General features: G+C 54.5%; 10 protein-coding genes across 10 annotated transcripts; 4 read left to right on the top strand and 6 right to left on the bottom strand.

Moving 5' to 3' along the window:
- The first annotated feature begins 24 nt into the window (after positions 1-24).
- On the top strand, positions 25-4,406 carry BAUCODRAFT_558349 (uncharacterized protein). The gene is made up of 2 exons (XM_007680254.1): positions 25-3,737; positions 3,795-4,406. Exons 1-2 carry the CDS (start codon positions 461-463, stop codon positions 4,319-4,321), a joined length of 3,804 nt encoding a protein of 1,267 aa, XP_007678444.1. The 5' UTR covers positions 25-460; the 3' UTR covers positions 4,322-4,406.
- Positions 4,407-5,209: 803 nt separating this feature from the next.
- On the top strand, positions 5,210-7,109 carry BAUCODRAFT_556850 (uncharacterized protein). The gene has a single exon (XM_007680253.1). It carries the CDS (start codon positions 5,434-5,436, stop codon positions 6,853-6,855), a length of 1,422 nt encoding a protein of 473 aa, XP_007678443.1. The 5' UTR covers positions 5,210-5,433; the 3' UTR covers positions 6,856-7,109.
- BAUCODRAFT_35925 (uncharacterized protein) lies at positions 7,054-9,313 on the bottom strand. Its single transcript, XM_007679884.1, has one exon. It carries the CDS (start codon positions 9,063-9,065, stop codon positions 7,365-7,367), a length of 1,701 nt encoding a protein of 566 aa, XP_007678074.1. The 5' UTR covers positions 9,066-9,313; the 3' UTR covers positions 7,054-7,364.
- Positions 9,314-9,328: 15 nt separating this feature from the next.
- On the bottom strand, positions 9,329-10,429 carry BAUCODRAFT_35923 (uncharacterized protein). The gene is made up of 2 exons (XM_007679883.1): positions 9,901-10,429; positions 9,329-9,840 (listed from the first exon to the last, which is right to left on the bottom strand). Exons 1-2 carry the CDS (start codon positions 10,200-10,202, stop codon positions 9,612-9,614), a joined length of 531 nt encoding a protein of 176 aa, XP_007678073.1. The 5' UTR covers positions 10,203-10,429; the 3' UTR covers positions 9,329-9,611.
- Positions 10,430-10,749: 320 nt separating this feature from the next.
- On the bottom strand, positions 10,750-12,415 carry BAUCODRAFT_556835 (uncharacterized protein). The gene is made up of 3 exons (XM_007680252.1): positions 12,114-12,415; positions 11,623-12,061; positions 10,750-11,572 (listed from the first exon to the last, which is right to left on the bottom strand). The coding sequence occupies exons 1-3, from the start codon at positions 12,291-12,293 to the stop codon at positions 10,845-10,847; spliced, it is 1,347 nt and encodes a 448-aa protein (XP_007678442.1). The 5' UTR covers positions 12,294-12,415; the 3' UTR covers positions 10,750-10,844.
- Positions 12,416-14,128: 1,713 nt separating this feature from the next.
- BAUCODRAFT_124294 (uncharacterized protein) lies at positions 14,129-14,572 on the top strand (the record flags this gene model as incomplete). Its single annotated transcript, XM_007680251.1, has 1 exon — positions 14,129-14,572. One exon carries the CDS (start codon positions 14,129-14,131, stop codon positions 14,570-14,572), a length of 444 nt encoding a protein of 147 aa, XP_007678441.1.
- Positions 14,573-14,583: 11 nt separating this feature from the next.
- Positions 14,584-15,725, bottom strand: BAUCODRAFT_140978 (uncharacterized protein; the record flags this gene model as incomplete). Its single annotated transcript, XM_007680250.1, has 6 exons — positions 14,584-14,761; positions 14,840-15,030; positions 15,105-15,411; positions 15,465-15,503; positions 15,570-15,615; positions 15,695-15,725. 6 exons carry the CDS (start codon positions 15,723-15,725, stop codon positions 14,584-14,586), a joined length of 792 nt encoding a protein of 263 aa, XP_007678440.1.
- Positions 15,726-16,048: 323 nt separating this feature from the next.
- On the bottom strand, positions 16,049-16,674 carry BAUCODRAFT_73194 (uncharacterized protein; the record flags this gene model as incomplete). Its single annotated transcript, XM_007679965.1, has 2 exons — positions 16,049-16,163; positions 16,220-16,674. 2 exons carry the CDS (start codon positions 16,672-16,674, stop codon positions 16,049-16,051), a joined length of 570 nt encoding a protein of 189 aa, XP_007678155.1.
- Positions 16,675-17,507: 833 nt separating this feature from the next.
- BAUCODRAFT_73471 (uncharacterized protein) lies at positions 17,508-19,004 on the top strand (the record flags this gene model as incomplete). The annotated part of the gene is made up of 2 exons (XM_007679987.1): positions 17,508-18,759; positions 18,799-19,004. Coding segments are annotated over 2 exons (1,458 nt in total), but the record flags the coding sequence as incomplete, so codon positions are not given.
- A 31-nt stretch (positions 19,005-19,035) lies between these two features.
- BAUCODRAFT_73681 (uncharacterized protein) lies at positions 19,036-21,114 on the bottom strand (the record flags this gene model as incomplete). The annotated part of the gene is made up of 3 exons (XM_007680007.1): positions 19,036-20,711; positions 20,773-20,824; positions 20,884-21,114. The coding sequence occupies 3 exons, from the start codon at positions 21,112-21,114 to the stop codon at positions 19,036-19,038; spliced, it is 1,959 nt and encodes a 652-aa protein (XP_007678197.1).
- Between the last annotated feature and the right edge of the window lie 473 nt (positions 21,115-21,587).

Genomic DNA, 21,587 nt, shown 5'->3' with positions numbered 1-21,587 from the left:
TGATTGAACAAGAACACCTGCAGTGAAGTGCTGTTGAGCCTCCCAGTCGCTCCTTCCGTGTTCGCATTCACAACAAACACGGAGCCAAGCGCGGAAAGCACGTTGCCACTGCCGCCGTCAACCACCTCTGCAGTTACCCGGAGGCGAACCAAAAGCGTCAAGTAGGTGGACAACGTGACTGACCTCGTTGGATCGCCAACTGTAAGATATTTCTTTCGTCACTCGTTCGAATCTTGGTCCGCTGTCGAAACGTCAGAGTGCGTCCGCCGACGTTCATACGCAACTGTCTATTTACCGGACGAGTAAGGCTACGTCCGAAGAGCCTTGGACGCGTTGTTGTAAGGCTTGGTTAGTGAAGCGATATACCGCACTACGTGCGTTACAAAGCATCCCAACAAACATCAGCAAGCCGTTCGCTTGTACGCCTTACGCACATGCTATATTTGGCCAGTCGGTTGCGATGGCCGAGCGTCACCGGCACCACCGCCCCAGTGGGAGAAGGCAGCCCTTGAGTGAAATACGCACTGGGGCCAACACCGCGCCACCGCACTCGAAGGAGCCAACAAAGATGGGTAGAGCCGCGCCATCATCGTCGCCCGCACAACACCTGCCACACAATGAATCTTTGGAGGCGAATGGCTCACTTACGGTCCGCACGAGTCTGCCGTCCTCGCCAGAGCAGAAGCGGGTCTCGCAGATCGCGAGTGAGCATGACCACGACTCAAAGCGAAACTCCGCCATCTCCACAACCTCGACAAACGCATCGGGTCGGAGGCGCAAGACGTACATCGGTCACTGGCAACTTGGCAAAACGATCGGCAAAGGCGGCTGCTCGAGGGTCAGAGTGGTGCGGCACCGCTTCAAGGATCAGTATGGCGCGGTCAAGATCATCACGCGTTCTACCGCCGAAAGCACCCGTGCCCAGAGCCTGGCCAACCTTATTGAGAGCACCAAAGGAACCGCCTCCGCTACCTCGACCGGTCACAGGCCGATCCCGCATGGCCTGGAACGGGAGATCGCTGTCATGAAGCTGCTGGAACATCCCAACATTGTGCGGCTGTACGATGTGTGGGAGAACCGGAATGAGCTCTATCTTATAATGGAGTATGTTGACGGTGGCGAGCTCTTCCATTACGTCGATCTGCGGAAAGGCTTGCCGGAAGACGAGACGATATACATCTTCCGGCAGATCGTGTCCGCCTTACTTTACTGCCACCGACTCTTGATATGCCATCGCGATCTAAAGCCGGAGAACATCTTGTTGAATCAGCAAGACATGACAGTCAAGCTCATCGACTTCGGTATGGCAGCCTTGCAGCCAAAGGGCAGGCTTCTAAGCACCCCTTGCGGCAGCCCTCACTATGCTGCACCTGAGGTTGTAAGCAGCAAACCCTACGATGGCATGCAAGCGGATGTTTGGAGCTGCGGTGTCATTCTTTATGTGATGCTGACTGGCACTACACCTTACAACTACTCGCCTGATGGAGACATTCGCGTTCTTTTCCGTGACATTGCGCGAGCGAAGTATTGGATGCCGCCCGATCTGACCTTGGAGGCAAAGGACCTGATCAAGAAGATCTTCCATCCGAACCCTCACCTTCGTATCACTATGGACGGAATATGGGAGCATGCACTTCTCCATAAGCATGACCAGACTTTCGGCTATACTGGCGATGTTGCAACTAAAGAAGCAGCGATTGGTCCTATGACATCTATTGATCACTGGAAGATAGAGCGCATTCAGGACATCGACCGGGAGATACTGCGCAACATGCGCACGCTATGGCACAGCGAGACAGAGCAAAGTCTGATACGGAAACTACTGAACAACGACCACAACCAAGAGAAGCTTTTCTATGCAGCGCTTGTAAAGCATAAAGAGGAACAGTACGAGAACTTTGCCGGCTATGGGGATAATATGGAGTACTCCACGAGCGACTATCATCATAGCCAACCACCAAGAGCAGCAGATGCACCGCCGTTACCTGCCGCTCAGCGCACCCAATCGCAATACTCAATCTTGAACGACGAGCATCTCAGACGGACTCATAGCTTCGTGGAACCGCCACCGTCCGTCAGCAGCTACGATCCTTATCGTGCGTCGAGAACTCCGTTCGTCAACAGCGGGGGTGAGTATATCAACGTGACCCTCCATCGTCACGGAAGCGCCAGCACGAGGAAGGCAAGCATGCAGCGTAGCCTGCGCCATCCGAACGGCCTTCGCGTAGAGATGCTGAAGAATGGTACACGGCGAGCGTCGAAAGAGTCCAGCTCTAGCCTCCCTCGTTCGCAACGCAGCAGAGCCTCTGTTCAACGGTCTTCGAACTCTCGTAACTCCATTACAAGCTCCCCGTGGCCTAGCAGTCCGCCGATCATCGCTATTAGGCCTTCAGACAACTATAAGCGTGGTGTCAGCTTCAGCCATCTTCGCCGCACCTCTACCACAAGCGCTCTTACGTCCCTCCCCTCGACCAAAGCTACACCGGCAACACCGCGTCTGCTTGGCAACAATGGTGACATGAAGACGCTTCGTGCGCTTGAGGCCGGGCAGCCTGGAGCGGCAACAAGTCCAACCGTGCAGGCTGCTCATGCAGTGCGCTCACGCAAGGAGCGTGCAGTGCCAATTGACCTGCCGAAGATCAAGGTGAGGCGGCCAGAGTCGACGAATAAGCACATGCGCAGTGAGATAAGGAAACACAGCGCTGAGCTCGAGAAGGCGTGCGAGGAAGCCTTCTATCGCAGCTCCGTCGGCTCGAATCTGAGCGTCAACACTACGGCGACAGAGAAGCAGTCTCCGTTGGATACGCCTCCCTCGTCCATATCAGCTTACTGCTCATCTTCGCAACCTCCACCAACAAGACCAGCTACTCGCCCGCTCCCTGATGTCCCAAAGGACACCCCCAATACGTACCTAACGAAGACGTTAGAGGAGACGCGGGAGAAGCTTGCAGCGTACAAGCCGTCTAATGAAGACGGTAATATAGCCAAGTTCGACGAGGTCATGCGCATGCTCGATAATATCATGCCAAGCGGACGGCAACAAACTCCGCCATTGGCAGAGAAGCGCATGTTCACCGCACCAGATGCCCGGACGCCCGATCACTTAGGCGGCTTCCTACCTGTGATCTCTGAAGAGAGCGACAATCAGCGCAGCAGCCGAGATGGCGCCAACTGGCATCGTTCCGTAACAGCACCTGTACATAACGTGCACAAGCCTGGAGGCCGGACGATCCGCGCCGTGCCACCGTCCTCGCCTGGCGTTGTGGCACCTCTCAACGTGCGCAACCGTAGCAGCGGCAGCGAAGCCAGTGACGAGACCCAGCATAGATTGAACGTTCACAGGTCGCAAGAGCGTCTCACGCGCAAGCGCACATCAGAGCACGTCGGCAACTTGACTGTCATTGACGAAGACAGTACACTGCCTCCCACGCCACAGCTTGTGCGCAAGAAACGGTCAGCTTGGTTGAGATTGGTGGCAAAACCGGATATCTCGGCGAGTCCGTCCACTTCAGAAACATCAGCACCAACAACAAACGGCCGTCTCGGTGGCCGACCAGGTAATGTGCTTCGGAAAGAGAAGGGTTTGCCCACTGAGCCACCGTCCTCGGATCTATCCAGTGAGTTCCCGCTGCGAAAGAAGCGCTTTGGCGCTGGTAAAGTTGGGTTCGGCAAATGGCTGGGTCGGAAGATGGTCGACAGGCAGAAAGAGGACATCGACGACACTACCTTGATGAGCGGTCAGTATTCGATCGAGCTCTTATGGTGCTGACGAGCCATACGCTGACTGTTGGTAGGAGGAAACGCCACGTTTCGAACACAGACGCATACTCAGCGCTCACTCGACTCACTCTTCTCCGCTTCCTCACCAGCGCCATCGAGCAATGACGGTCCGCCAGACTCTGCCGAAGCAGAGCGCTCATGGTTCAGCCGCTTTTTCAACCTCAAGCCGGCCGCCAAGATTCTTTGCTTCTCGATCCCGCGTGGACGCGCACGCCAAGAGCTGGTTATCCTCTTCCGCGAGTGGCAACGTCATGGTATCCGGGATTTACAGTATAGCCGAGAGACGAATACCATTACCGCCCGTGTGGATAAGCAGAATACGCTCGACATCAAGGCTGTCAGCTTCCGCGTTGAGATGTTTGCGGTGCTGGAGCATGGTCGAAAAGCCGGCTTGAGCATCGCGCGCTTTGTGCAGATCAAAGGTGCAGCGAGCGCTTTCAGCAAAGTTATCGAGGTCGTTGACGGGGTGATGAGGTGCAGAGGGTGGATGGTGGAGGATGGAGATAAGTGGAGAGCTTTATGTGAAGTTGTTGGGAGGTAAATTTGGTGCCTTCGCAAACCTTGCTGGGTGGTTACATCAGGCTCGTTGGAGGAGCAGATCTTACCGCTCATCAGTAATTGTGCCTTGGTGAGCTGCTTCTCCTGGACATGGGTTCTGCGCTTGGGGATGGAGCATAACATGGCGCGGCAACGCCAACGGAGTTACAGTACATGACTAGGGGTCAATCTTCGAGGGACAAGGTTTGTCCACAACGAACAGGGCCAAGATGGGCTGTCTGTCCTTGCATGGTCGTAGTCCAAGTAGTAATGTCTAAATGCAGCACCCAGGTCGAGAGGCTCCAAGCGTGTGTCGATCGTGCTGCTTCTCGGCCAGCATAACGCAACAAACGTACACCTGGACCTTGTAAGATTGGGCAAGCACATCGGCGAAAGAAGCTTGCGGGAGGCGGCGCAACGGCGGACCTGCAGCGAGCCAGTCGAAGTCAATGGCCATGCGTAAGCGCGATGCAGTGCCTCGTCATTTCTTTCACTTCTTGCTGCTGAGGAAGCACAATGGCAGAGCGCATGACTGCTCTAGTGTGATTGACTGCCCAAGAGCGAGTAAGCGCAACACACGATTCTTGTGCGCTTCGAAGATCGCGGCGCTTGGTGATATCACGCTGCTTGTGTAACCCTTGCAAACGCGCACTCGCTGGACCGCACATACCGATATCAAGTAGGCTTATTTGTTCTTACTTGCTTCCCTGAGAAACCATCTGCTCTATACCCTATGGACTTTGTCACCTCACAGAACGGCTTCGACTTTGTGAGACATAACTCGTGAGTTTGAGTCCTGTGACCGAAGCAGTATAAACAGATCGAGCGCCCCAAGCAACCAACATTCTTGCGCCCAACCCTGAGCTACCACACACAATTGGCAACAAAGCGGACAAGTCTGGAAAAGAGCAGCTGCGACGGGGATGGCAGGGCTGATCCATGAATTCCTTCTCAAGACGTTGGTACAATAAGCAAGCACACGACGTCCGAGTATACTTTATTAACGCTACTCTACCTCACTTCACTTCACTCATCCAACTCTGAAGTCACCCGACCTCACTCCTTGACAACCCTCACTCCGCGGAACACAATCTAGCCATAAACAAAGCTCGCGCTATGGAGAAGCTAATCCTCCGTAGCATCATGTGGGGCGCCGACAAGATTCCTGACACCTGGTTCGAAAAGGTGCCCGGCGGTTACTACAAAGCAAAAGAAGAGGCCGAAGCAAAGGCCAAGAAGGCCGAAGGCAAGCCCGCCTCGTCTGGGAGTGGCGGTGGCGACGAAGAACGTAGCCGACGCCATAGCATGGGTGACACGAGCCGTAGACCGTCCCGTATAGACACTCGTGATGAAGGCTACCGATCTGACGGCCCCCGCCGTCGCCGTCAGCGAGACAATCAACGAGATTCGTATGATGGGCCGGATGATGACTACTACAGCGGAGATGATAGGCATCGTCGCCGAAACCACGGGAGCTACCGGCCAGGGCGCACTTACGATGACGACCAACGGTATGGCCACGAAGATGAATATGGTAGGCCATCGCGCTATGACCGGCAGAAAGACCGACGCACGAACGGCACTGCGCAATCTCAGCAGCCTACACCGGATCGTCTTGCTGCACCGCTAGGTGCCGCTACAGCAGGTGCATACTTTGGTACGGCAGGTACGCAGGCAACGCCTTATCCGCAGAGCAATCTTGCTTCTCTGCAGGCGCACTATTCGCAGCCTGCGGCCAACGGCACGACCAGCGTAGCAAACGGCTACGTACCTTACGCCGATATCTATGGTCATCCAGCTTCGTCTACTCGCAGCAGTGTGCTTTCGCCTCCACCGCAGTCGAATAACGGCTCGGTAAAGCCGAACGAGACCAACCGTCTCGGACATCCTGTCGCGCCACAGACGTACTATCAGAACCCGTATGCACAGGATGGAGCCACTTCTGCTACTGCCAGCGCGGGTGCAGCTTACAGTGGTCATGCCAACCACACCACCGCACGTTACGAGGACGATTACAACAGTTCACAATATGACCATCATGACGACGATCGATATTTAGGGTATGATGACACTGGTCGACCCTACTCCCTGTCTCCAAATCCCCACGGTCGTTCGAAACGCAATTACTCACCTTCTTTCGATAGCTACAATTCCCGTGACCACGCGTCTCGCCGAGCACGGAGTGCACGCCATCGTGCAGAAGATGAGCCCATACGATCGAAATCTCAAGGTGGTCGTGGTAAGTCTGGACTGCGTGAGGCCTTCGACACTTCACAGCGAGGTCTTGGTTATGGCGCGTTCGGCGCAATCGCAGGCGGGTTGTTTGCCAGCGAGTTTGCAGAAGGACCAATTCCAATAGCGATAGGAGCTACTGTCGGTGCGCTCGGTGCTAACGCCTATGAAGCTAGAGAACGGTACGTTCCACCCGGCTACGACCTCTCGGGCGGCATTCGAAGTCCGCCGCCTCCAACAGGCGATCCGCGCAAGCCATTTAACACGCGATTTGGTGCGGACGGCATGCCGCCGCCGTCAAGGTAAGCCTCAACGTTTGCCTTACGGCTTGGCTGGCAATTTTACCATGCGGTGCTCTTATGCCTAAGAGCTCAGTGGCGCGTAAAGCTGACAACGCTCGTAGGCGCCAAGATGATAGACGGGACGCCCACTATGCGGGGGATTGTACATACGGGAGCCGTCGCGATGGTCACTACTCAGACTAGCAGCCTGGGCAACGTATGACTGCTGGACATCTCACCGATGAGGAGTTGTGGCGACAGAAGGCTCGCGAGAGGCTTCGTGCTTCTGGCTCCGAGTGAAACACCATTGAGGTGACGGTCAGACGACTTATGCAATCATAACTATGAGCACATGAGCCACCTACGATGGTACGAGAGCATGGTGCACGCTAGAGGATTAACTTCTAAGCATGCATGGCCTGACTCAGGAAGTTAGCCGCAGAGGCTTCGTTGCAGCATAATATAACCTAGCGTAACAGTTTGCATCAAAGCAGCCAAGCACTCGCAGCAATCCCGTTAATCAACGGGCTGCTCTCAATGTCCGCTGCAAGGCCTTTTCGTCAGCCTTTGGACCCGCTCCACCCACTCTGCACCAATTACGGCTGCACTTCTGCACATCTCGCGCTCAATTATATCACGAACTTTCTCCTGCCGGTTTTCTGCCGTCTCTGGCTCCTCGTTGCTGCGCCGGCGACCCACGATGCAGTTGTTCCGCGTACTAGGGATTCGTAGCACATCGGTCTCCGGCATGAATCCTACGTCGTGGGCTAAGCTGCTCACGTACGAGCAGAGGCTCGAATACGCGGATGGCATCTTCTTATCGGCGTCACCACGCTTGAGTGAACCGGACTCCGCCGCCTGCACCTTCCGAACACCATGTAAGCAGTCAGCGGCCGCCGGCGGTTCCAGCTGCTCCTGCGACAGCCTTCGTAGTGCCGTCTTGCTCCCTTTCGTGCTCATGGGAGCGCGAAAGCGGGCGCCAGACAGGTCGTGACTGCAGCATGGGATCGCAATGAAGGCGGAGTTGTTGAGGTAAGCAAGCAGCGGTGTCCAGGCTGTGAGTTCGTCTGCGTGGTTGGAGATTATGAATGTCCCTTCTGCAAAAAAGCCGTCGTGATACGCTTCGCTTTCTTCAGTACTGACCTTGGAGCGGAGGACGTCAGGTACGAGCACTCTTTGCTGAAGCTCACTTTGGGTAGATGGAGGGAAGATGGACCATGTCTTCCGCTGCCTTGCATCGAAGCCATATCCGCGATAGCCCTCGGAGAGAAGGACATGTACGAGCACGCCATTCCCACAGCCGATGTCGACAAAGCCGGGAAAGGGCGGCTTATCGCTCGGCGTGCTTTGAGGCTGGCAGTGAATGCGGTGCATCGGCTGGGGCAGGTGGAACATGTCGCGCCAAAGCTCGATCAAAAAGGCAGCAATACCAAGGTCTTCAAAGACATGCTTTCCAGGATCGGTGACTTCGACCCATTGCTCCGCCAGACGCCTTCCATATCTTGTCTTAAGCTTCGAGTAGGTGTCTTGATACCGCTTTTGCAGAATGATGCGGTCCAGATGCACGCGCTTCTCGTAGCCTGCCAGCTGGCCTTTGCCGTGCTTGTGGACTGTTTGTAGCAGACGTAGGGCTGTGCGCTGGAGCTTGTCTGTCAAGCCTACTTCGGGAAACAAGGAGTAGGCGACGGACACGTTACCGGAAGCGCATCGGTCGTCTGTAGTGGATGGAACGTGCCAGCTGTGCAGAAATGCTAGCCTTGATACTGTTGGGTGGTAGAAGGGTACTTCACCCGCTTGCTTTACGTGCGGTATATATATGACCAGACTGTCCTCTCGACCTTCGTCGAAGCGCTGGAAGAAGTGGCAGGTCTGCACAAGCAGCCTGTCCAGTCGCGGGTTTCGTGGTATTAGCTGCCTTACCACCGTCCTGGATAATCTGTAGCCGGGCACGGCGACATTGATAGGTTGGTACTCCGCCTTCACCTGGCGCAGCAGGCCCGCGACGCCTGGTGTGCTTGGAACATCGTCATCGCACTCGCCAGAGTCGTAGAGAATGTCCGCCCGAAACAGGTAGGTGGAGGTTACATTTGGGTTCTTGATAAGGTTGAGCATAACATCGTGGAAGACGTCTGGCGGAAACGTACATTGACTCTCGAGTACAGTCAGCCACAATTCATCTGGTATTTGTATATCTGAGGGAGTGCTGGTCCGGTCTGTAGACTGAAATTCAGACATGCTGTCGCGCTCCGGCGGGCTTCCTTGACCGAACACACGTCTTCGTTGATCATGATCGAGGCTAGAGCATCAATGCCCTTCGAGTCCTGTAGGTGGCGTATGCTGTTCCAACATGATTTCAGAAGCTAAGCCGGCATTGATGATCTACCGCAGAACATCTCTCCTTGTGTTTCCGACATTGGGTAGTCTAGACAAAGTGACTGCCGTGCAACTCGAAAGTCTTGCGATGATGACGGACCACATGGGCAAATTCAGAGAACTGAGGTTGAGAGACTTGGCAAGCACGGGATGGCCATGGGTTGCTGCACATCCATTCAATGTGATATAGTACTATTGTGCAATGCCACATGGTCTATCTAGTCATCAACATGACTTTAGCTGACCATCTCGTGCCTTTCTGAAAGTGCCTAAGCGTGCTTTCCACTGCTCCTATCCTTAGAGCGCTTCAATGCCCGACAGCTTTCATACGCTCAGATGCCATAGCCCGGTTTCAGGGCATTAGTCCATGTCAGTCAGTCCTACCTCGCGTTAAGCGAGAAGCGTCGATCATATTTGCCCGTAGTAGTGTGCCATCTCCAAACCTGCTCGTTTAAAACCACACTTCACATAGAAACCTTCATTAGCCTCCGAGCAGTCCAAGATCGTTTTGTAGCAGCCTGTATTCTCGGCTACGAAGTCCAATGCCTGAATGATGCGAAGGCCAAGCTTCTTGCCCTGCTGGTCCTTCGCTACAGCAATGTCTTCGATATGACCAACCAAGCCAAGATGATGGATGCTATACAGTCGAAGTCAGACATTGCTCGCTCTCATTATGCCGTCCCTGGGTGAAACGTACAACTTTCGCTCCACAATGAGCGCTCCGGTGCCAACAATCTTGTGCTGACCATCAAGGATGACAAGCACGTGATATCCACCCGCACCTCCCTTCATCTCCTCCCAGCGCTGTTCAAACTCTTGCTTGGGAATGTCGCCAACATGTGTCAATACTCTCAGCACGTCTAGAAATCCTAGGTCATAGTCGCCTCGTTGCAGCGGCCGAATTGTATAGCCCTCCGGTAGCGCTTGAACAACTGCCGGAGAGATAAGAGACGAAGAGAAGAGAGACTCTGTCGCCATATCTCCGTTTGCAGCTGCCATGGTGGGTGAAAGGGCTGAGGGTGATGATAAAGAAAAATTTGGTTGATGCTATTATGTTACAAACTCCCAACGAGCTCCCGCGATGGGCGAACTTTGCTCGCCCTGTGAGAAATGCGAAACCACTTCAGCCTCACCTCTGAGTTCATGGTAGCATTACCCATTCCTGAAGGGCGACAGCCACCTGAAACAGCGGTGACTGTACGAGTGCTGGAGTGTACGATGCAGACTGTGTACCTGCATGGCAGTGCATTGGGAAGGCCTCGAAGCTGACTACGCGGGCCCCTTGTAGGTGGGCCCTCCACCCGCGCAATCCTTCGCACAGCCCAGCGAGCGAGCTGTTTCATCACTGGGCAGTAGCCTTCCATGACTAATTATGGTCATCCGAGGGCTGAAATGGCTAGCAACGTAGTGAATGTATTGTTTGTTGACTACAGAGCAATAAGTCGTACATAACAGACCCGCGTCGGGAGCTGTCGTCCTCCATGCCCATATCATATGCTCCAGCGGCCGCTAGTCAAACCCTTGCCACGAGCGCCTCGTCACCAGACGATCTCATATGCCTGTTTGCGCTGACTCCGTTGCGTGAACATTCGCATCATTAGACATATATCATGACCAGCTTTCCGCGCGTTCCCGTTGTTGTCAATAAAATTTGCCTCGTGGTACAGCGCAGAAGATGCCGACAAATATGCAAGAAAGGACAAACCCTCCAACGATTGCCTGCAGGAAGATCGTGTCCTGTATCTGTCTTAGCGCGGGTTCCCGGATCCAGATCTCGCGGTCGAAGACTTTGCGGATAATATTGCGCTTTCCATAACGAGCAATCCACGGCTCGTCTTCATACGAATTCGTCGACTCGCTCGTAAGGGACTCCATGGACATGTACTTCTCGTTGGTGACTTCCTCCGGGTCATCGGAGAACAGCTCCCACGGTCGAAGGTGGCGATGATGCAGGCCGTGTAGGACGACGCACATGCCCTTCCACGCTGCTATTAGAGTGGCAATGCCGATAAACCAGGCGAGGAAAGGTAGCACTCGCCACGGACGAGAAGCACGGCTGAGTGTTATCAGAAGATCTGCAACAAGGCCAGCCATGATGCCAGCCACGCCAAGACCCCGGGCGAAAACCACGCGTGGCCGATTACCGTTGCAGATAGTCCAGCGGATGAAGTTTGGATGACCTTGCCTTCGAAGAGTGTACTCGACGCTGGTAATCGCAATGTGGAAGGCGGATGGATGGGTCGTGTGTTGGAGAGCATGCAGGACGGACTTGCGTTCGGTGTCTGAGAGGTTGAGTTCCCTCGGGCTGTCCTCGGCGATATATATGCTGATGATGCGGTCGACCTCGGAACGGTATGGCTGAGTAGTGACTGCAGAGTGTCAGTACATGCGTGGATCAAGCGCATTACTCTCGACATACAAGGCTTCCACTTCATGCCAGCATCATCGAAGGCTTGGCTCGCTGTGGACTTGTGGTCATTGCTGCTCGCCCACGTCTTCTCGTCGCCAGTGGACGAGCCGTACTCGGACACCCCATCCCGCTTTTCATCGACGGATGACTTCTCCGGTGTGCCGAAAGGGTCGGCTTTATCAGAAGGCGGCCTCAATGAACCATCGGCAAACTCGGTGTCCTTGAGGACGGCGGCAATGTGAGGCTCGAGCCGCTTTTGTCTGGTTGCGTTACCAGAAGCATCTGACTCAGCTTGCTGGACACTCCAAACCGAAGAAAGCACTTTCTGGCTTTCAGGAAGCTTCTCCCAGCGGGCGCAATAGTCACGATACCACAAGAAGAATTGCAGATTCTCGGCGGAGTGCTCAATGTATTTCAGGTAATTCATGAAATCGCGAACAGTACATGGCTTGTGTTTGGGTCAGTGTCCGAAACTGGCGAAGCGCTCAAAAAAGACTTACAGGACAAACGCCACTGGAAACGATGCGATCGAAGGACAGAGCTTCCGGTATGCCACCGCTCATACATGAGCTGCAGGACTTGATTGAGTCGTTGATTGACTTCTGCTTCTCATCGCCGCTCAACGAGTCTCGAGATGGCGTGACGTAGGAAGGCCGGCGGTATGCCAATGAGTAAACCATTGTTTTAGCAGTGCGAACACCTTCCAACGGGTTAGAGGCAGGCTGCAGTTGAGGATGGCGAGGTCGTAATGGACACCGTGTATGAAGGACAGGACGAAGTGATGTAAATCAGCTTTGAAGCACCCTCAACCCCGAAGAGCGGCGTGTGCGGTTGCTCTTCGATATAATAAACTTCCGGTAGAGGGACCCAAGGTTTGTAAGTTCGCCTAGTAGAACCTTCAACAAGCTGTTTTCGATACAAGGAGTCAGGGGTGCAGCTGCCCGCAATGATAGGTTGAAAAAGCAGCTGGCGACAGCCTTGCGTTTCCGACTTGTCGTATTTTGTGACGAAAGTCTTGCCTGTGTGAAAGAGCAAGCTGCAGAGCACTGAACAAAGTGGAATTGACCAGGGTGGCTGTCGACTCGTGCTGCCATTGCGGCCAAAGCGCAAGCCACGTCCCGCGTGCACCGGACAGCTGGGTACCACCACAGCTACTGTATGTACTGAGGTCGCTAAGTAGCTTCAGAAGCTGCAGGTAGTAAGACCGGCGCATTGGCATCGGCGAAAACACACGGACGCACGCTCCTCAGTGCCGTAGCACATGGCAAAGACAGGTCTCATGTTTGCCGCATCTGCGACTCAACGAAAGATCGCTCTTGCTGCTCGATTCTTCGAAGTGGACAGGTCGCTGTGATTATTGACGCATCCGTGCCAGCCATGTGCGTCGCTACGCTTCTATCTTGGTCACACAATGGCTCGTCTGATGTGCGGGAAGAACGCCATCGGCCAAGCTGCACTTCCCGAACGGCTCCGAGCAGCGCTTGGCTGAAATCAACCACGAACCAATGGCTAGGTCAGAGCATTTTCTTCGAGATGCAGCGTCCAGACTGGGCGGTCCACCGAAGCGGGGAAGGAGTGAGGTAAGTGTCCGCCACGCTTGCGCGTCTCCCCGTGCTCGGCTTGACCTGAAGAAGAATAGACAAGCGACCCGCTGTAGTCGCTAACCCTATCTATTGAGATCCAGTCGCCACTAATCCCTGAACAACCACAGCATCCGAAGCTGCTGCACGTCAAATCTTCAAACCCCCTGGCTAGGTGATGCCCCTCAGCCGAGCATCAATCATCTCCATACCTTATCGACGGTGATGGGAATCCAGCACGCAGCGGCTCGTGCCACTTCTCGCAATATGCGCGTGGATTGCGTGAAGGGGGATGCTGTGCAGATGGTGGGTCGCAGATCGATGATCTTCGCTTGCTAGCACAGTAGCACGGAACCCGAGCCTTTGGGACCCGGAACGTGGGATGGAAGCAGTGCTGCCGCTCCTCCGCCCGAGACACTGGGAGAATCTGCTCTGTCTTCATCATCAGCTAACAGCATACCCACCGGATCCCAAGGCCGAATTCAGCGGTTGAGCACAACAGGGATACGTCTGCCATAACTCAGAGCGAGTCGTAGTCGGCCATACTGCCGCTTTCTGCGCGGACGGTACGTTCACCGCGTCCTCCATGCGATGTGTCGCAAAGTCATCAGGCGCGGCACAGTGTGCTACCGAGAGGGACTACTGCGCAATCAATGCAACGATCCGTAGCGACGGGGAGCGGGGAGCGATCAAGTGCTACAATGTTTCAAAGACATCCCACAGCACGCAACTCTCGTCCCGCTGCAGCCATACGCCGCTGTCATTCTGTCGGTCCGTAACGCCTCTTGCGTTCTCGGAAGGGGCTGCATACAAAGAACTGCGACTCGACAAGGCCGTCGAGGCGGAATTTCAACTCTTACATCACGCTATGCCATGTTTCTATTGCGTTTCGACCGCTGATCTTCAATGCTCCACGGTGGCGAAGTCAATCAGACATGAGATATCCTTCCAGCCATGCCAATCGTCTACCAGTGCTTGAGCTCTTTCCTTGCATACCATCAGATCGGAGCTTTTTAGACGAAAGGCTGGCGATGTTTGGAAGGACCGATTTGTCCACTTTATCTCCCACACGCCATGGACCTACCCCGAGTTCTGCGCTTGTTGGGTGCCCTATAGGAATCGTCATTCACCACCCTGGCTGCATTCGCACCGGAAGAGGACTACCTCTACCAATCGTAGAAAGTCCGAGCATCGAGGCCTTTGCTTCATTACCATGGAGAAGGCTAGCATTGACAGCCCAGGGAACGATCTCTGTCTGGTTGATGTTTCTAGTGGTTGTATCAATTACTAGCTCGGATGCTATCGCACATCTCGAGGAGTTGAAGCACAGCTTTCAAACATCGCAAAGTTCAGCCGGTGAGCGCAGTGTTTGTCTCTAGGTTTGTGATCTTCAAAGGTTCAATGGCTCAATTTCTGTTTCGTTGTGGGTTAATATGCTTATCTCAATATAGGTAGGATCAGCGGTTACGCAGTTGTCGTTAACGGTAGTGTTGCAATTCGACATCAGTAAGTACGATTGGCCATTCACGTTCGTTGGAACCGTGATCTGGAGGTTTATGCCGTCCGCACTCGGTGGCATCGGTGCCTATACCGGAAAAGACGAGGTTAGCATGAATCCCAATCATTCTAGAATGTATCTGTTTTACCAGTCCGCTCCGGTCGCAGTCATGAATGCCGCGTACAGATGCGCATTTGCGTCCGCTGCCTTGAGGACGAAGCCCTCGGTGTGCACACTAAGAACCTGGCCTGAAATGATCGTGCCTGTTGTCGCGATTGTGTTACCTGGGAACGCTTTCACCGGGCACGTTGGTTGCCAACCGGACACGACACGATGAAGCTACGTGCCCACGTATACACCTCCTTCAGCGAGCTGTTAGCTACACCGTGGCGTAACTCTGGCGTTCAACGCGCATCAGGCGTGAGCTCGTCATCCATCTTTTGCGAAAACGGACTTTGTGCCAGAGAGGCGCGCAAGTAAGCATTGGGTCTCGCTTCCACAGTTGCAATGCTGAGACCAGCGGCCAAGATCTGTTTGTGAGCAATCTGAGTGGCAGCGCCAGCATAGGCAGCTTGACCAATGCCTTCAAAGATACCCGCCGTTGCAACGAACTCGTCCACGCTTGTGATGCCGAAAGCGTATGCGCACTCCATGGTTGGTGTTTGGCCCATTGAGTGAAGTGCAGCGGTGATAAACTGTAAGTGAGCCGTCTCGTGAGCGCTTGTGGCTTGAAGGTTTCGCAGAAGGTAGAATCGAAGCCAGCCGTCAAGAACTGATCCACAGTGAAGTTTGCGAAGCCTTCACGGTAGAACCTGCGGAGGCGTCAGCAATGCTTGCTATCTGCGGTGCCTTCGAGCCTTTGTGAACCGGCCACTTACTTGTCCTCGAGATGTTCGAGCGTGAGCGCGTACCGCACAATGTCCACTATCTAGTATTCAGTGGCGGCACGGCTCGAGTGTTAGGGGAGCAGATCAGACCATCGGTCATCTGGCTTTCTACCTACCGGCACTATAGCTTTGACTGCGGGTTGGCATAGCATGAGCTCAACAGCGCAAGCAGCGCGAAGGAGGCATTAGGCTTCATGTTCGACGTCGGCATTCTTGCCGGACGAAGGTCGCTTGTTCGCTCGCTCACGATACTTATGACAGTAACATAATCACGGTAACAAGTGGATGCAGAACAACAACAAGCGACATCACGCGTATCTGTGCTGAGATTGGGTGAAGACGCCTGGAATGTAAGCATACCGCCACATCGGGCTTGAGACGTTTTCGTTGCCTTGAGGCTGCGAGGCGAAACGTTGTAGGATTGTATCATTCGCTGTAATGCATAAAGCGCTTGCATGTCGCTCGACATCTCAGTGATGGCCGTCCTCAAGCTGAGCATATCTACCGACAGCAAGCTCGCCCACGAACAAGCCAGCGAGGACGGAAAGAAAGTAGCCAACGTTGAGCGTCATAACCGCCAGCATGCTGCATTGGCAGAGTTAGCACTGACAACGAGTTTAGGATATACGAGGCGGACTCACAGCAAGTAGCCTACACCAGCCTGGACAGTGAAAATGCAAGCTCGAGGTAAGTCGGTGCTGTATCTCCACGGCGTAACCTCGAGTCCTCTCCGCGCCGAACGGACAACCTTTACACGCTCGTCCAGCCCGTTTGCAGTCAGAACCGCCTGGTCGACCTTCTCGCCACCCTTTCCGATTGCCTGCCTCTCGCGATCCGCCTCGGTTTGACCGGCAACGAGGACATAGCGCCGGTTGACAGCACGATCATGCCACTTCTGCTCGAGAACGTGTCGGTAGGCGAGCAGCAGCCGGCTAATGACAGCAAGCACGATGAGGAAGATGCAGGTTCCAGCATAAGCACCAGTTGTCGTTGGTGTCCATGCGGAAGAGAACAGGGGCGTGCTGTGGTCATTGGTGAAGACCATGGACATCGACATGCTGCCGCTGCTGCTCCCACTGTCAGAGCTCCCTCCCATGTCCATCCTTGTGGTCGTAGAGTGTAGGCTTTGGATGAAGGCGAACGACTTCCGGCCTCAATGCTTGTAATGGATGGGTCCAGCACTAATACCGCGGCAAGATTATAGCTTTGAACAATCCTCGAACGAGCAATTTTCAAGAGGGTAAGAGGCGCTGCTTGTGACGTTTGACCCGTGGCTGGCCCTTCAAGCGGACTTTGTGGACGCAGTTAGTCGCAATCAATGCCTGCGTGGTTCAAGTAGCAACGTGTTCAGGCAGGGCTCCGCACATGGGAAATCTATAACGGAGCAAACATGCTCGACGGCGTCTAGGAACAAAATGTTTCATTCTAAGACGCACACCAGCACGCAGCTGGCGGAGGTGGAGCGCTGACGCCGTCTGAGCACGTTTTGGTCGTGAAAGTGGTTTAGTCGTGAGCAGATTTGCGGCTCGCGGCACAAAGCCTATCCTAGCCCGCATTGGGAAGCGTCAGTGCCGATATTAGCATGACTAAGCTGCTGAAGCCTACTTCCACTATATTTTAAGATTGACGACAACCTTCGACCATGCGCAGAGCATAGATAGGTCTTGTGGCTTATTATCCGCGTAACAGCGTTGAGTCTAGACAATGCAACCCAGAACATGCGGTGGTGCACGCGCTTAGGACGGTGAGGTTGTCTGATATGGGTCGCTTACCTGAACGCCCCTTTTCACCAGGCAACAAGCCGATTTCTTCTTTCATGCAGCCTTTCCGAGACTTCAAACCACACGACTGCCCAAAGAATTAACAACTAGTAGTTGGTAGGATGCAGCTCCTGCGACCAGCTGGTATAATCATATTGCCAGAGATAGCAAATGGGCACTAACGCCGGGTCAAGGACTAAACGAGCGCCGATGCATCAGTCGGGATGTTCTCGGCCTGTACGGCTGCATCGTAACGTACGCCGTCTACACATGCACCTCGACTGATACAGACCCGCTCCGACATGACATGGTGATGCAAGCCCTGGCACGATGCTGCGCTGAGCACCATATGCTTGCAGCTGCCATCGTCGACTTCGAGATGGAGGCACCACAGTTCGCCAATCCACAGCGGATGGATCTGAAGGACCACGTACGTATGCTACAATCTACTGAAAGCCGAGATCACGGAGGGGATGATTTCTGTGGCTTTCTTGAAGCAATCCACAACGACTCGCTTTACGAAAACGGTGTTGTTCGTCAACCGTGGCGTCTCTACATCCAACCTTTTAGCACGGTGTCTCCGAGCTCCGTTAAGCGTTTTGGCGTGGCTTTCGCTTGCTCGCATGCCCTCGCGGATGGCGCGTCGGCGATCATGTTCCACACAAGCTTCCTCAAGGCGCTTCGCCATACTGGTGACCAGGGACTCGATGCAAAGCCTCTTTGGGACCCTATCCCCGCCCTGAACGTTCCGCCGCCACTCGAACGTGCAGCCTCTCTGAGCATTTCGTGGTTGTTCTTCTTGAAAGCGGTCAGTAGCAGCATCTTGCCGCGGACTGTAGCACAGGCGCTCGGCGCCTCTTCTGCAGGGACCGGCAATATATGGACGGGCTCTCCGCAAAGACCTGGACGGCCGAGCCTGCCACAACTGTTACGTACTACTCTATGTGTGCGACAGATCTGTGGGGTCGTGGTCGGCGAAGCTCTTGCAGCCTGCCGCAAGCGCAAGGTCCGGCTCACGGGCCTCCTCACCGTGCTGACATGTCGTGCACTTTGCGCAGCACTGCGCTTACGAGGGCAACAATACTCACGGTTCGCAGTTGAGACCGCACTCGATCTTCGAAGGTGTGTGCCTCAAGCTCAGAATCGCATGGGCAACATCGTCTCAGCAGTCAACGATACCATTGCCGTCTCTTCTTCCCGTACTATAACTCAGGAGGAGTGGACACAAGCGCAGCACCTCACCGCACGCCTGAGCGAGGCTTCGAGCACGCTTGCTGACCAGCCTGTGGCGCTGTTGAAGTACTTGAGCAACATCCGAGACTGGGTCGTCGAACGCGCCTCCAAGCCTTCCGACCTCTCCTTTGGGATTAGCAATGTCGGCGCTTTCGACGGCGGTAATGATGGTTCAAGTGCAGATATGCGTAAAGCATATCTAAGCGGAGCACAACAGCCCGACGCAGCGTCGTGGACAGTAGATGACATGGTATTCTCGCAATCTGCTGACGGCACGGGCCCACCTTTCAATCTCAATGTTGCCAGCACTAAAGGCGGGTCATTGAACCTTGTAGCAACGTGGTGGCCTGGCATGCTCGGAGTGAAGGGCGAAAGCGAATTCATGGATGCCGTACTTGACAGCCTCGAAGTGCAAATGCGAGAGCTCTCTTAACGATAGACACCTTGGTATTGTAAGGTCTACTTTATCCGTCCAACCCGAGATTCTCCATCAGCCGCTCAATCTTTCCCAACAAGATCTGGTAATTTATCGCATCCTGCGCAAACTCATCCCCAGCAATTTCGCCGTCCAACGTCCGTACCACACCCTGCGTCTCCAGGTGCTCAAGGTCTGGCGCAAGACCATCGCCCACCGCCTCTGGTGGCGAGCCGCTGTAGCCTTCATCATCATGTCCAGCTTTCGCACCTGAATCCTTGCCGTTCTCGGTCGTGGCAGAGACAGCGCCGTCGTTAGACTCATCCATCATTTCGTCCAGCCCGGTATCTTCGAAGCGCAGACGGAATCGGTCCGAGAGATAGTACCGAATGTCATCAATCAGCTCGACAGTGTCCGTTTCTTGACGTGCTTTGATTCGGGATGCAGACTCCTGCACCAGCTCTTTGAACTGCGGCTCGTCGATATACCGTTCGAGGCGGTATGCAATGTATCGAGCGCCAAACTCCTCGAGCCGATGTACGCGCGTGTCCCAGGAAGCGCGAATAACGTCGTAGATATTGATTAGATCTTCGAGGTCAGTCTCGCCGCGTGGGTTCTCCGACTCCACGACCGAAGCCGAGCCATTGCCGAGTGTTGAGATGAGCAAGGCGGCGCGCTGTTTCAACTTCTCGATGAAAAGCATGTCGGCCGCTTGAAGCACGTCTAGCGCCAGGCCGAGGCTGAAGTCTGCCTTTTCGGTGTATAGAAAGGTGAGTATCACCTCCAGTACGTCCGGTGCGCAGTCGACAGGTACAATATGGAGGTGTTTGCCCTCCTGGCCCTCTCGAAAAGGAGAAGCGAACATGGTGGCGAAGACTTCTGATCGGAGCAGCATGGCGCGGTGGCAAGGGTAAAGTACCGATCTTTTCGGGTTCCGTCTCCGTGAAGGTGATCGAGCCGCTTGTTGTGAGGATGGACCGATTGGGATGCCATTGAGAGGGCCGTCAGTCCGCCGAACTCTTTCTGCCGGCTCTAGTGGCTGCACCGCACTGACATCCTCTTCGGCTTCATCGTCTTCTTCGTCCGCTCGCAAGAGCACATCGGCGAAGATGCTGTTGTCTCGGTCCCACTTCACGTCGTTCGCCTTCTCCCGCGCTACTTCGACCTTGTGCTTAAGTACATTCCTTTGGAACCACCTTGCCATCTGATCTCGGCCTTTCTCTAGCTCTTCCGTCCGCCGCTGCCGTGCTTGTCGTCTATCACCCGGATGTAGTATGTTCTCGAACAGCTCCGGGATCTCTAGCTGCCGGCTCATCTTCTCAATGCCTTTCAGAACACCCTGCTCCTCCTCACCGTCACCAAGGTCGGCGCCAACATCACCGAGGTACAAGTATCGTATGCAGGTCTCGAATGACCGTGGGTGGACATTACTGGCTAACCTCCAGCTTGTCGTTTCCGGTGCTGCAGCTAGCTTGTGGGCGAAGAATGGGCTGCGTGCTGACAGAACAAACTTGTGCAAATCTAAGGTTGCCTCGCCAGTATGCACCGCAATGTCTGCTGTCTTCGGCGAATCTCTCGTGAGTAGGGAAGTGATATGCGCTGCCAGCGGTTGAAGAGCATCGGTCGCCTTAGAGTAGTCGTAGGAAAGCAGCAAGTTCCTTATCCGGTCATTCAGGGCATTGTATAAGCATCGCTCGCCTTGGAAGGTATCTCGCTCGCAGAGCGCTAGTGTTACCGTTAGCCACACAGTCTGCATTCAGGGTGATGAGAAACACATCAAGCTCACCACCTTGCTCAAGGAGCATCTGCGCGACCTCATAGTGGCCGCAGAGAGAAGCCTGCCTACCGCTTCAGTATCAGTCCCGCTAACAATCTCTGTACACTTGCATAGACATACCAGAATTAGTGGGGTATAATCGAACTCATCGCGCGAGTTGATGTTGATGCCTTTGCTGATTTGTTCTTGGCATACCCGCAGGTCTCCTCTTCGGCACGCCTCACAGAAGCGGCGAAAGTCTGCACTGGTGTCGAGTGGGTTCTCTTCCTTCAGACGTCCCGACGACACGGCCTTCTTCTCTTCGTAAAGCGCTCGCTCCAACTGATGCTTGCCCAAGACGGTGTCGGCCATGCTGAGACGTGAGGGTCGTGCGGCGAGCATGAACCAATGGTCCTCCGCACGAGAGAGTCTGTCTACGATGTGCCTCACACGGCAGCAAGTCCTTTACTGGTGTTAACGGCGCTGAGAAGTGTTGCCAGACTCCCAAGGGTAGTGTGAGCTGATGAGCTCATGCGTGACCGATGGGTAATTTACCAGTCTCGTTGATGTCGGGAAGGTTACGACAGAATCCCACCAGCAACGCCACTCGATGAGACGCTGTTCTTCCAACGGTTAACGGAGGTGTCAGTGGAAACAATTGAACATTCGAACCCTTCAGCGTAGATGACGCCACCCTCGTGCTCGTGTCTTAAGCGAGCGCCACTTCCCGCAAGCTTAAGCGCCAAGACGCTGTGCCGTGCCGTGGCAACGGTTGCTCGTTGTGTCCAGATGCAAACATCGAGCGCCACTGCCTCTAATCTTGCTAGGTGCAGTCCATGGGTTGC

This window comes from Baudoinia panamericana, assembly GCF_000338955.1.
Source record: "Baudoinia panamericana UAMH 10762 unplaced genomic scaffold BAUCOscaffold_9, whole genome shotgun sequence".
Classification (NCBI taxonomy): Eukaryota; Fungi; Ascomycota; class Dothideomycetes; order Mycosphaerellales; family Teratosphaeriaceae; genus Baudoinia; species Baudoinia panamericana.
Note: the sequence above shows the minus strand (reverse complement) of the source record. Positions and strands in the feature narration are given on the sequence as shown.

Excerpts from the sequence above, each read along its gene's own strand:
- BAUCODRAFT_558349 (XM_007680254.1), top strand. The coding sequence starts at position 461 with ATGGCCGAGCGTCACCGGCACCACCGCCCCAGTGGGAGAAGGCAGCCC. Across the intron at positions 3,738-3,794 it reads CGACACTACCTTGATGAGCG|GAGGAAACGCCACGTTTCGA; the intron begins GTCAGTATTCGA and ends GACTGTTGGTAG.
- BAUCODRAFT_556850 (XM_007680253.1), top strand. The coding sequence starts at position 5,434 with ATGGAGAAGCTAATCCTCCGTAGCATCATGTGGGGCGCCGACAAGATT.
- BAUCODRAFT_35925 (XM_007679884.1), bottom strand. The coding sequence starts at position 9,065 with ATGTCTGAATTTCAGTCTACAGACCGGACCAGCACTCCCTCAGATATA.
- BAUCODRAFT_35923 (XM_007679883.1), bottom strand. The coding sequence starts at position 10,202 with ATGGCAGCTGCAAACGGAGATATGGCGACAGAGTCTCTCTTCTCTTCG. Across the intron at positions 9,841-9,900 it reads CTCATTGTGGAGCGAAAGTT|CATCCATCATCTTGGCTTGG; the intron begins GTACGTTTCACC and ends TCGACTGTATAG.
- BAUCODRAFT_556835 (XM_007680252.1), bottom strand. The coding sequence starts at position 12,293 with ATGGTTTACTCATTGGCATACCGCCGGCCTTCCTACGTCACGCCATCT. Across the intron at positions 12,062-12,113 it reads TTTCCAGTGGCGTTTGTCCT|CCATGTACTGTTCGCGATTT; the intron begins GTAAGTCTTTTT and ends CCCAAACACAAG. Across the intron at positions 11,573-11,622 it reads TGGCATGAAGTGGAAGCCTT|TCACTACTCAGCCATACCGT; the intron begins GTATGTCGAGAG and ends GACACTCTGCAG.